The sequence below is a fragment of the Malaclemys terrapin genome, chromosome 5 (genome assembly GCF_027887155.1).
Source record: "Malaclemys terrapin pileata isolate rMalTer1 chromosome 5, rMalTer1.hap1, whole genome shotgun sequence".
Taxonomy (NCBI): Eukaryota; Metazoa; Chordata; order Testudines; family Emydidae; genus Malaclemys; species Malaclemys terrapin.
The window spans coordinates 57,357,579-57,370,316 of NC_071509.1; the positions used below are offsets into that span (position 1 = coordinate 57,357,579).

The 12,738-nt window shown below is 40.3% G+C and overlaps 1 protein-coding gene across 2 annotated transcripts in view; it reads left to right on the top strand.

Annotated features, from left to right (window-relative positions):
• ZDHHC2 (zinc finger DHHC-type palmitoyltransferase 2) overlaps nucleotides 1-12,738 on the top strand; it is a 71,853-nt gene that overhangs the window by 46,543 nt on the left and 12,572 nt on the right. For both annotated transcript variants that reach the window (XM_054029855.1, XM_054029854.1), the window contains exons 7-10: nucleotides 172-292; nucleotides 4,970-5,102; nucleotides 7,265-7,391; nucleotides 7,593-7,685. In XM_054029855.1, the coding sequence (XP_053885830.1) occupies nucleotides 172-292; nucleotides 4,970-5,102; nucleotides 7,265-7,391; nucleotides 7,593-7,685 (474 nt within the window). The remainder of the gene's footprint in view (nucleotides 1-171; nucleotides 293-4,969; nucleotides 5,103-7,264; nucleotides 7,392-7,592; nucleotides 7,686-12,738) is intronic.

The window sequence follows — 12,738 nt, forward strand, 5'->3', positions numbered from 1 at the left end:
AAACAGCTGTTTATTTCATCCATCTGTACTTTTGTTTACAGAGTTATGCTAAAATTATTTTACAGTAAATGAGTACATTAAAAATTAGACGAAAGCAATTTAAATAAAGATTATTAAAATGTATTTTGTTTTCATTCAGTTTTTCATGTACTGATTTTTTGTTGTTGCCAGGGTGAACAACTGTGTTGGATTCTCCAATTACAAATTTTTCCTTCTTTTCTTGGCTTATTCTCTACTGTACTGCCTTTTCATTGCTGCAACAGATTTACAGTATTTTATCAAATTCTGGACAGTAAGTACTTATCTTTAACCCATATTCTTATTTGTAAAGTGTGGTTCTGTAAATGTTAAAGCTCTCAGATCTGTATGTTCAGAGCTATATATTTAGCCGGCGTATACATATATCTCCTTTTGAGTTGTAAAATATCAATATTTATAGTCATATTAACTCATTTGTTTAGTTTTTAATTTGTAGTCTGTGTTCATATAAAGTGTCAACTTTCCTCCCACTGACTACAGTCTTCTCTTAAAAACTGAAAGTTTTCCTGAGTGAGATTATTATGTCAAATGTTGTGATGTGGAAGAATGTGAAGTGAATAGATTTTAGTTTCTGTGCGTCTTCACACTTCCAAGATGGTGACAATAAAATTGTTCAATGTACGAAAAGCAGAAAAGAGGCTATAAGAAATATTTAACTCCGTAACTTTTGGTCACTAAGTTACAAATTTAAGCTGGCCTCAGCAGCTGCCTCTGATTTTGTGCTCATATATGACCCTTTGTTTGTGCTTATGATAAGGCAATGTTGACACAGCAACTAGATGCCTGTGGCTGGCCCATGCCAGCCAATTCAGGCTCGCGGGATTCAGGCTGCAGAGCTATTTCGTTGCAGTGGAGACTTTTGGACTTGGGCTGGAACCCAACTTCTGGAACCTTCCCACCTCGCAGGGTCCTAGAGCCTTGGCTCCAGCCCGAGCCCAGATGTCTACACAGCAATGAAACAGGCCCGCAGCATGAGCCCCGTGAGTCTGAGTAGGCTGGCACAGGCCAGCCATGGTTGCCTAGTTCCTGTGTAGACTACCTTAAGAGTCTTCAGCTGCAAAACTGAATATGCTTTTGGATGTCCGGTAGATTGACTTGCTTCCAAACAAGGCAGGCGGGTATATGTTGTTCAGTGGTAACAGAACACCACTAGTATATTTCAGGTATAAGACCCATCTTCCCATCAGTTGTGCACACATAACTTTCATTTAAGTCCATGGGACATGCAAATCAACAAATTTTAATGGTTACCAACCAATGAGAATCAATCCCACATTAGGAAGATAACTAAAGTAATGCAAAACAAGATTAAACTCAAGGTTTCCAGCTTGTTGATTTTAATCATAATTAAAATTGGTGAAATAAATCACTTTGATTTAAATCAGTCAACTAGGCCTGCATATGAAAATGTTCTGCTACTTTCATCTGAATGTACAACATAGAATATGCCCTTAGATTTGTAACAGTGCTGTTTTCTTTGTGTACTATAGATCAGTCATTCTGACAGGGTTAGTTTCACAAATTGGTTATTTTAAATATAAAAGGCTCTACTCTAAAAGCCACTTCAGTGTGTAATTGAGATTCAAATAAGTTTAAAGAACTTCTGTTGTTGTCAATATTTACAGTAACGCCTTACTTAACATCCTCCCGGTTAACCTTGTTTCATTGTTACGTTGCTGTTCTATTAGAGAACATGCTAGTTTAAAGCTGCACAATGTTCCCTTATAAACGTTGTTTGGCCGCCTGCTTTGTCCTCTGCTTGCAGGATTCTCTGGAAGAGCAGCCTGTCCTCGTGAGGGCTTGGAACCAGGGTGGGCCAGCAGCCCCCCTATCAGCTCCCCTCCCCCCCTGTGCAGTGCCTTCCACCCGCCAGCGGCGGATCAGCACCTCGCACCTCCTGCTCACTGCAATCCGCTGTTTGCAGCATTGAGGAACGTGGTGTGCTCAGGGAAGGGGATAGAGCGAGGGCAGGAAGAGGCGGGGCAGGAGTGGGGCCTTGGGGGAAGGGGTGGTGGGGGCTGGTCTGGGGCAGAGCTGGGGGTTGAGCACCCTCCGGCAAAGTTGGCGCCTGTGCTTGTACCTGAGTTGCAATGGGGGAAGCTGCCGCTGCTCAAGATGCTTCCCAGCCTAAGATGGCACCTTCAGCCTCCTTGCCCGCCTCATTGTCTGCAGCAGGCTGTGCCTGTGTGGGGTAAGGCAGGGACACCTCCCAACTACTATATGTTTGTAAGCACACTCCACATGCACACTACTCCCCAGCGATTCACCATCGCTTTATGGCCCAGCTGCTGCCCTCCTCCCTGCTCAGGAATAGAGCGCTACGCTGAGCACTTGCGGAGGCTTCGCCCGAGGCCACCAACTACCTGCAAAGCAGCTGTGGTGGGTGCACAGCGGCGGCCCTGCCTTGCTGTCTTGCGCCTGAATACACAACGTCCATCTGCACTCCCCTCCTTCGTGGAAGGGGGGGTAAGAACTAAGGGGGCAGCAGCCCGTCCAAAGCAAGTTAATAGTGTTCCAGCACCTGCTTCGCTCTAGCAAGTGGGGAGAAGCAGTGTATGGATGCACAGAACCAATAAGGGAGCAGATTAACATGGAATTGTTTTACCATGGGTTTTCCAAATTCTTTCCCTTTCAGTAGTTGGTTGATGCTGCATGACCCCAATCACTCCAGGCTGAAGAGAGTGAAGAGTAGCACGTGCATGTGCTGTCCGGAGGTGTATCACCCAGGATCATGAGTCAAAAACGTCCAGCAAGTGATAGTGGAGTGCCTAGCACTAGGAAAACCATTAGTTTGGGTACTAAATTAGACACTTTAAGGCATTTTGATGCAGGTGAGCGTGCGGAAGACATTGGCATCGCTCTAGGTCTTACTCCAACCATTGAGGAAAAATTTGGAGTAATGCCAACAAGATCAGGGCTAGTGCTCCGTGTGTAACACCGTGCAGGGCTACTACAATAAGTCAATCAAGAAGTTGTTTGCCAGAAAACATGGAGCGTCTTCTCTCAGTGTGGATAGAGGATCAAAACCAACAGAACACACCTCTAAGTTTGCTAGTGATACAAGCTAAGGCAAATAGTTTGTATGACAATTTGAAAAGAGACCAAGGGGAAGGATCACAGATAGAGAAGTTCACGGCAAGTCAGGATGGTTTGATCAGTTCAAGAGACGCTTCCACCTGCATAACATCAAGATGTCCAGTGAGGCGGTTAGTGCCGATTCTGCAGCAGCTAAAAAATTCCCAGACTATCTCAAGAAAATAATTGAGGAAGGTGGCTACTCCCCTAAGCAAGTCTTCAGTGTCGATGAAACGGGCCTCTATTGGAAGAGGATGCCTGAACGGACTTACATTTCCCAAGAGAAGACAGCGCCCGGATTTAAAGCAGCTAAAGGCCACCTAACCTTGCTTCTAGGTGGTAATGCTGCCGGAGACATGAAGATGAAACAGCTGACAGTGTACCAATCCGAAACACCACAAGCTCTCAAAGGATTTTCAAAGGAACACCTTCCAGTCATTTGGAGATCCAATAAGAAGGCATGGATAACTGGAGCTATTTTTTCAGAATGGCTGACTCTCTTCATGCTGTCCCTGCTTGGAAGGAATACTGTGCCAAGGAAAAACTTGATTTCAAGATTTTATTGCTTATTGATGATGCACTGGCTCATCCAATCAACCTGGACAAGCAGTGCGAAAACGTCAAAGTTGTCTTTCTGCCACCTAACACCACGTCACTCATCCAACCCATGGACCAAGTACCCATCGCTGCATTTAAGGTGTTTTACTTATGGTGTGCTTTCAACTAGCTCATCAGACGCACCGATGGGGAAGGCAAACCTACAATTTGGCAATTTTGGCATGACTACAACATCCTCAAGTGCATCAATAACATCGGTGAGTTCTGGGCAGAAGTTACTCAGGCATGCGTGAATGGTGTGTGGGGGAAGTTGCGGCCTGAATCTGTTGATGACTTAAAGATTTTAAAATGTTGTCCCCGCTATGAAGACATTTATTCTCGGCTTTGCCAAGAAAGCGGGTTTTGATGAGGTAGAAGAAGCCGACGCTACACAACTTCTGCAATCCCACGGAGAATAGCTAACCAGTGAAGATCTGATGCAACTAGAGGTGATGAGAGCAATGGAAGAAGAGGGCCAAGAAGTAAAGGAAGAACCAACCCATTGGAATTTGACTGCCAAACATCTTTCTGAAGCTTTCCAAATGATTGAAGCTGGCTTGCAAATCCTTAGCGATGATGATCCTGACGGGGAACGCAGCTCCAAAGTGATTAGGGCAGTTTGTCATGTAATGACTTGCTATGAAGAAATTTACCAAGGGAAAAAGAAGGAAAGCAAAACAATAATCTCTAGATGTGTTTTTTCGAGTTGGGAAAGTTCAGCAAGAGGAGCAGCCAGACGATCCACCCTCTTCCACCTTCTGACTCCACCACCTCAATCAAGCTTCACAATCATCGTTGCTGTGTACAGTATTAAATTCTTTGTTTAAAATTGTTTAAAACTTATACTGTATATGTATATAATGTCTTTTGTCTGGCGAAAAAATTTTCCCTGGAACCTAACCCTCCCATTTACATTAATTCTTATGGGGAAATTGGATTCGCTTAATATTGTTTCGCTTAAAGTTGCATTTTTCAGGAATATAACTACAACGTTATGTGAGGAGTTGCTGTATATTCTTTCTTGAAAAGGCCAAATTCTGCTCTAATTCATGCCTCTTGAAAGAACATGGGGGGTAGAATGTGGCCCTTTCTCTCTAAAGGGACTATACTACTTTCCTGAAAGATGCTGGTTGCACAAAGGTGTGTAAGTCAGTGCAGAACTTGACCCAGATCTTGGTTGAGTGGATATTAATAATATGACTGAAGGAGTAGTTAATTTCCTTGCCTTAACGTTTTGGTTTTCTTTCCTTCTTTATAGAATGGCCTTCCTGATACTCAAGCCAAGTTCCATATCATGTTTTTATTCTTTGCTGCAGCCATGTTTTCAGTCAGTTTATCCTCTCTTTTTGGTTATCATTGTTGGCTAGTCAGCAAGAATAAATCTACATTAGGTAAGTAATGTCATAGTGTACATTGCCATCAAAGAGTATTATTACCTTTGTGCTTATTCCAGTCGTATCAAGCTGTTGATATCACATGATGAATCACACAAAAAAGGTGGATTTTAAAGGCCGCTTTGCTTTCTTAGTAGTAAATGAGTACAGAGACTCAGGATGATGGTACCACAGTCTAAACTATATTAAAAGTATAATCAGTTGCAGTATGGTTAAAACTGGTAGCCTGGATGAGGCCTAACTGTGTCTCCATTGCCTGATAACAGATTTGGCCATGTCCATGTTTGGCAACATCCATAACTGCATTCCTGACTGTATAGTCGTAGCATAGATTGTTCCTAAAAGATATCTTTGCTACATCTACACTACAAGCTAGGAGTGTGGTTCCCCTGCTTGTGTACATATACACCTCTACCTCGATATAACGCTGTCCTCGGGACCAAAAAATCTTACCGTGTTATGGGTGAAACCGTGTTATATCGAACTTGCTTTGATCCGCCGGAGTGGGCAGCCCCACCCCCCTGGAGCACTGCTTTGCTGTGTTGTATCCGAATTCGTGTTATATCGGATCGCATTATATCGGGGTAGAGGTGTACTTGCACTAGCTCTCATCATAGCTTGTAGTGTAGACATAGCATATGTGTTTCTCACCTTCACTCTCTGTTGTTAGTTCATTATTTCAGTCAGCAATATGATAGCAACAAGTTTCTAGATCTCTAAACTCTTTCTCTTGATGCACACTGAGTTTGATGCAGGGGAGTGGAAGGATTAGATCTGGGTTTTTTCCCCCTGCCAATGCAGATATTAATAGGACACTCTGACTAAGTATCTGTTGTAGGGGAGTCTGTGTATGCTTCAAGCCCATTCCTTCTAGTGTTTCTCTTTCACATTATCCCAGGAAATCTAATAATCAGTTTAGAAAATAACAAGTGTGGGAAAGTGATTCAGATTGGTCATAATGAGAGATGAAATATGAGTCAGATTATTTAAAAGCCATTAATAAAATAAGTAGAATACTTATTTTTAATACAATAAACTGCACCCATCAAGATTTGTGAGTTCATAAACAAGCACATGCTATTTTAGCGTAAGGGAACTGGAATATAAAAGTACCAAAATTAGATATTTAATCAAATGTAAATATATATTTACATTTCTTCTTCCCTGCTTTACTTCGAGGTATATTCTTAATATATCAGGTCCTGTCTAAGTTAGTTAAGATTATGCTGGCCACAACTTTAAGCATGGTTTTTACTAGCAGGATTCCAGTTTCCCTAGGGAGCAAGGATATATTTTTCTCTTATAACAAGTTAGAACTAATTCATACATTTTCTGGATCACATTCAGCACTTCTTCAACTTGTAAGCTAATGGCCTAATAAAAAAGAAAATCTCTGCAATGTCCCAAGAGGGCCTTGTGTACTGACAGTAAATTTTATACAAGGAAATGATTGGCTTATTACATAAGGGAAAGACCCAGCTATAGGAGTTATATGGTGGAAGGAGAACTCCTGTGAATGCGCGCTTTGGATCAGACACACTGCAGCTCCTTATGCTAGACTTAACTGTCTCTTCTCTTCCTATTGTTGGTGCAATAATTTCCCTACACAACCCTAAAAGGGTAGAATGAAGATCTCAGGCCCTTATATAAAGGTCTGAGGAGTAAAAGTGGGCTTCTCACATCCGTCCAGGTGTGTGAGGGAAACCGAATACCAAAGTGGGTGGCTCCTTTCCTTTTTCTCCCTTTGTAGTTGTTTGATTTGAGAATGGGTTGAAAAATTTCCTCAGTTAGGCCTCTTTTATCTTGCTGGACTCTGCTATGGGGCAGTTACATGGGGAGACCTCTTTACACCACACAACTCCCTGGCTTACTGAATCTGTCAGACAAGGGAAAACTCCTGCCCCCTCCCCAGCAGTAGGGCTTCTCCAGTTATGGCAATTGGGCATTAATACTAGTGTCTTCGCCTTTCAAAAGGAAGTAGTTTTGGGAGGCTGCACAATACCTGAACTGGCATTATGCAGCCTCCACCAAAAGGAAATATTGATAGCCAAAAAGGCCAATAAGCCAGAAGTTAACAGCATAATTATCTAAATAATCAGTGGGTGTTAATTAAAAATGTATTTAGGCAGGAAATATGACAAACCTATCTCATTTTCTAGAGGCATTCAGAGCACCTATATTTCGCCATGGAACAGACAAGAATGGCTTTAGCTTGGGCTTCAGCAAAAATCTAAGACAGGTGTTTGGTGATGAGAAGAAATATTGGCTGCTCCCTGTATTTACAAGGTATGCTTGGAAGAAAAATACTGTCTTTTAATACATGAGATAAGGATATCAGAAAGTAGTCAGCAATACTCTTTTTCTTACACCAAATTGTGTGAAATAAAGCAGGTGCTTTGAAATTAGGAATTGTAAAATATATATTTGAAGTATTGTTTATTTTGCTTGTAGAAGTGTTACACTGATTCTGAACTTTTTTCTCTGTAGTCTAGGAGATGGTTGCTCCTTTCCAACTTGTCTTGTTAACCAAGATCCTGAACAGGTTTCCACACCTGTTGGACTTAATTCAACAACCAAAAAGTATGTCTGTTTATGTCTGCCTTAAGTCTGTCATTTAAATGTCATACCATGAATTTCTCCACTTTTCATTTGCTTATTATTTTTAGTCAGTTATCACTAATGCGGTCATATATATGTGCATTTAAAAAGTATCCTACTAAAAAACAGAATTTAAGGCATCTATATAAAGTTCTTTTAATTCAGCTGATTTCTCAGTTTCAGACCTTCATCATTTTAAACCCGGCAAAGCAATCTCCCTAACATGCCGTATGAATGATACTGTTGAATGTGGGAGCAATACATTCTATTTCCTTTTTTATCAGCTGTGTTTCTTGTCTCAGTTTAGCTGTTTCCCAGCCCCTGACTTTTGACAGTCTGTCTATCTAGCCACAAATTGTACTTTGAATAGCTACTAAAACAGTTAATTGGTGAGCCTGTTTGAGATATTCCCAAATTAAGTTCCAAGTTTTTCAGTATAGGGGCTCTTTCTTTTTGTGTTCTGTGCAGCATCTTGCACAATTGGGCCCCAATCTTGAGTGGTGCTTTTGGGGCAATGTGCAATACAAATGATAAAATTCAAAAAAATATCAGTGTTTTTTACTTCTGTATTATTCTTAGCCTTTACCAATGTGGGATTCCAGAATTGTCAGTCTCAGTGTCAGATTCGCTCATATTTAGATGCTACTATCAATCCTAGTGATAGTACCTTTCACAGCTGCAATCATTTCAGAACTGGTATAAACTGATGTAAATGCCTCTTAACCTAGGTAGATATGGTTACATAATAGTAGCGCTCGTGTAACATTGTGTGGCACAATTTTTAGCAATTTCTTATGTAACTGAAAGTGTGTCTGATATTTGTTGTTAATGTTGGCAGAGATCAGTAGAAGGCGATCAAGCTGCATTCAGTCAGTAATTCTAACATTCATGATAAATCCAAATAAAATTGTATTTCTTTATCAATAGACCATTATCTTCTTACAACCTCACCTACTATTTTGTTACACGACATGAAATGTTGTCTAGTTCTTCAACTTTAGAAAAATGGAAAAGCTTTCCTAAATATGTAGCAATAATATATAAAATCACTATTAATGTTGTTTTACTAATTGCTGTAGCACTCCTGGCCATGGATATTAGACACTTTAATTACAAGATTCAATTACAAAGCAATAACAGAAGAGATTATAAAGATTAGAAATTTTTTTTAGACACCAAGTATATCTGAATTTGGCTCATCACCTTTATTAATTACTTTTTGTACAAATGGGAGGCTTGAGAGAGCCTGATATTTGGTGAGACTGTTAATGTTCAAATGAGAGTTCTTGAGCGGGGGCTTACCCACATCTTGATAAGTGTGTCTGGCAGCTTAGCCTTCCAAAGGCTAATTTTAGTCAATATAAGTCCTATGTTTGTCCACTGACTTCACTAAGGATATAGAATCATAGAAATGTAGGACTGGAAGAGACCTTGAGAGGTCATCTAGTCCATCCTCCCCACATTGAGACGGGACCAAGTATATCTAGAGAGTCCCTGATAGGTGTTGTCTAACTTGGTCACAGAAACCTCCAGTGATAGGGATTCCACAACCTCCTTTGGAAGCCTGTTCCAGTATTTAACTATCCTTCTAGTTAGGCTAGATATTAGGAAAAACTTTCTAAATCTCCCTTGCAGCAGATTAAGCCCATTACTTCTGGTCCTACCATCAGTGGACATGGACAACAATTGATCACTGTCCTCTTTGCAACAGTACTTAATATAGCTGAAGACTGTTATCAGGTCCCTTCTCACTCTTTCCTCAAAAATAATCATGCTCCGTTTTTTAGCCTCTCTTCACGTGTCAGGTTTTCTTAACCTTTTATCTTCTTATTGCTCTCCTCTGGACTCTCCCCAGTTTGACCACATCTTTCTTAAAGTGTGGCATCCAAAAATTAGATACAATACTCCAGCTGAGGCCTCACCAGTGAGAAGAGCAAAACAATTGCCTCCTGTGTCTTACATGCAACACTCCTGATAATACACTCCCAGAATATTAGCCTTTTTACAACTTCATCACATTGTTGGCTCATACTCAATTTGTGATCAGTTATAACTTTCAGATCCTTGTCAGTGGTACTACTGCTTAGCCAGTTATTCCCCATTTTCTAGTTGTGCATTTGATTTTTCTTCCTAATTGGAGTACTTTGCACTTGCCTTTATTGAAGTTCATCTTATTTCAGACTAATTCTCCAATTTGTGAAGGTAATCTGGTCATCTAAAGAGCTTGCAAATGCTCCGAGCATGGTGTCATCTGCTGATTCTATTTTTTAAGCATACTCTCCACTCTTTTATCCAAGTCATTAATGAAAATATTGAATAGTACCAGACCTAAGACCAACCCAATTAGATACATCCTTCCAGTTTGACACTGAACCATTGATAACTACTCTTTGACTATGTTTTTTCAATCAGTTATGCACACACCTTAGAGTAACTTCATCTTCATCATATTTCCCTAGTTTGCTTATGAAAATGTCATGTGCGACTGTGTCAAGGCCTTACTATAATCAAGATATATCGTGACTACTACTTCCCCCCATCCACTAGGTCAATAAGCCTGTCAGCATGATTTGTTTGTGACAAATCCATGTTGGCTATTACTTATCACCTGATTATCCTCTACAAATTGAGTGTTTAATAATATGTTCCAGTATCTTTCCAGAAATTGAAATTAGGCTGACTGATATATAATTTGCCAAGACCCTCTTTTTAAAGATAGATACTATGTTTGGCCTTCTCCAGTCCGCTGGAACCTCACTTGTCTTCCATGAGTTCTCTAAGATAATCGCTAACGGTTCTGAGAGTGCTTTAGCTAGGTCCTTAAGTACCATAAGTGAATTTTGTCAGGCCCTGCCAACTTGAAATCATCTAAGCTATCTAAATATCCTTGTTCTTTCCCTGTTCTGGCTTGTGTTCCTTCCCTCTTGTTGTTAATATTAATTATATTTAAGCAGCTGGTCACAATTAACCTCTTTAGTGAAGACTGAAGCAAAATAGGCATTCAACACATCAAAATCTTGGTGTTGTCTGTTGTTAGCTCTCTTTCCCTGTCAAGTAGTCGATCTACATTTTCCTTTGTCTCTTTTACTCCTAATGTATGTATAAAACTCTTCGTGTTGGCTTTTATGTCTCTTGTGAGTGTACCTCATTTTGTGTCTTATCCTACATGCTTGTGCTGTCCTTTTTTACTACTCTTTAGCAATTTGTCCATGCTTCCACTTTTTCTAGGATTCTTTTTTGATTTTCGGGTCATTAAAGAGCTCCTGGTGGAACCATATTGGTTTCTTGCTATTCTTTCTTCTTTCCTTTGCACTGGGATAGTTACTGTTGTGTCTTTAATATTGCCTCTTGAAAAACAGCCAGTTCTCCTGAATTTCTTTTTCCATTAGATTTTTCTTCCCAGGGAACCTTACTTATACCAGTTCTCTGAGTTTGTTAAAGTCTGCTTTTTTGAAATCCATTGTCCTTATTTTGCTGCTCTTACTCTTTCCTTCCCTTAGTTTCATGAAATTTATCATTTCATGATCACTGTCCCCAAGTTGCCTTTCACCTTCAGATTCGCAGCCAATTCCTCTCTTTGTCCGAATCAAATCTAAAATTGCAGCTACCCAGTCACCTTCTGAAACAAGAAGTTGTCCCGAGTGCATTCCAAAAACTTATTTGGACATTTTGTGTTTTGATGGATTACTTTTTCAACAGATGACTCGGTAGTTAAAGTCCCCCATTTCTACCAGGTCTTGTGTTTTGGATATTTGTTACTTGTTCTAGAAATGCCTCATCCATCACCATCTCCTGATTTGGTGGTCTTTCGTAGACCCCTACCATGATATTGCCCCTGTTTTTTCCCCTTTTATCTTCACCAAGAGACTTTCAACTGGTTTGCCACTCACCTCCTTCTGGTACTCAGAACAAATTAATATGTTTTTCATGTACAATGCAACACCTCCTGAACAAGTTATACCCTTCCATCCCAGTATTCCAGTCATAAGATTTATCCCATCAAGTCTTTGACGTGACTCCCTAGCATATTCAAATACTCATAAATCAGAACTGGATAAAAATCACTGAGTACACATTTGATATCTTCTGCTTCAATGCTATTTCTACACAACAAGCAGACTGGCCAAATCAAAGTGATCTTATTTGAGAAATAAATTCACAGCTCCTCATGGCAAGAAACTCTTAACTTTTGCTGTTCTAAGACAGATTGTGTTGATCCAGCTGTCTACAAGTCAGAACAGTTGTTCTTGCTGAGATTTTGCAGACACTATTGATGAAGAGAAAAAGACGTATTTCACCTCAACCACTGCCATGGCAAAAGGAATGCACTTGCTCTCTGAGGCAGATGACTAGGTTGAAGTATTCTGTCAAATAAAGCAGTTGTATTTTAATTCTAATATTTTCTCCAATAAAAACTTTATTTTCACTTGATTAATTTTTTATAATTATTACCTATAGAAAACAGTACTAGTTAAAAGCCTAATCAAGGAAACATGATTATATTATTTTTAGCATAGGGCATTTGTGGCAGTTTACACATATAAAAGGAGTGGATACTGATTTAATTATAATGCCTAGTTAATTAGGTATGTATCTTTCATTAATAACAAATACTGCTTATATAATTCTTCTTGCACCATGCTGAAAAGCAAGAAAATAGGTGACCATAGGAGGTGGACTAGATTGGGCAGAGATCCTCTTCTCACTGTTCTCCATGGGTATGTCTGCACAGCAGCTGGGAGGTGTAACTCCTATCTTAGGTAGACATATATGCGCTAGCTCTGCGAGAGCTAGCACTTAAAAACAGCAGTGTGACCGAAGCAGGTTGGGTGGCAGCTTGGGCTAGCTGCCCAACTACGGTCCTGTCTTAGCCCCTGGATACATATTTGGCACTAGTCCAAGCTGCTGCCCATGACGTCATGGTCCCACTGCTAGTTTTGGGACTAGTTCAAGCACAGCTAGCTTGTGTACATACCCAAGTTGGGAATTACACCTCCCAGCTAGTGTGTAGACATACTCTGAGGTTGGGGGACAG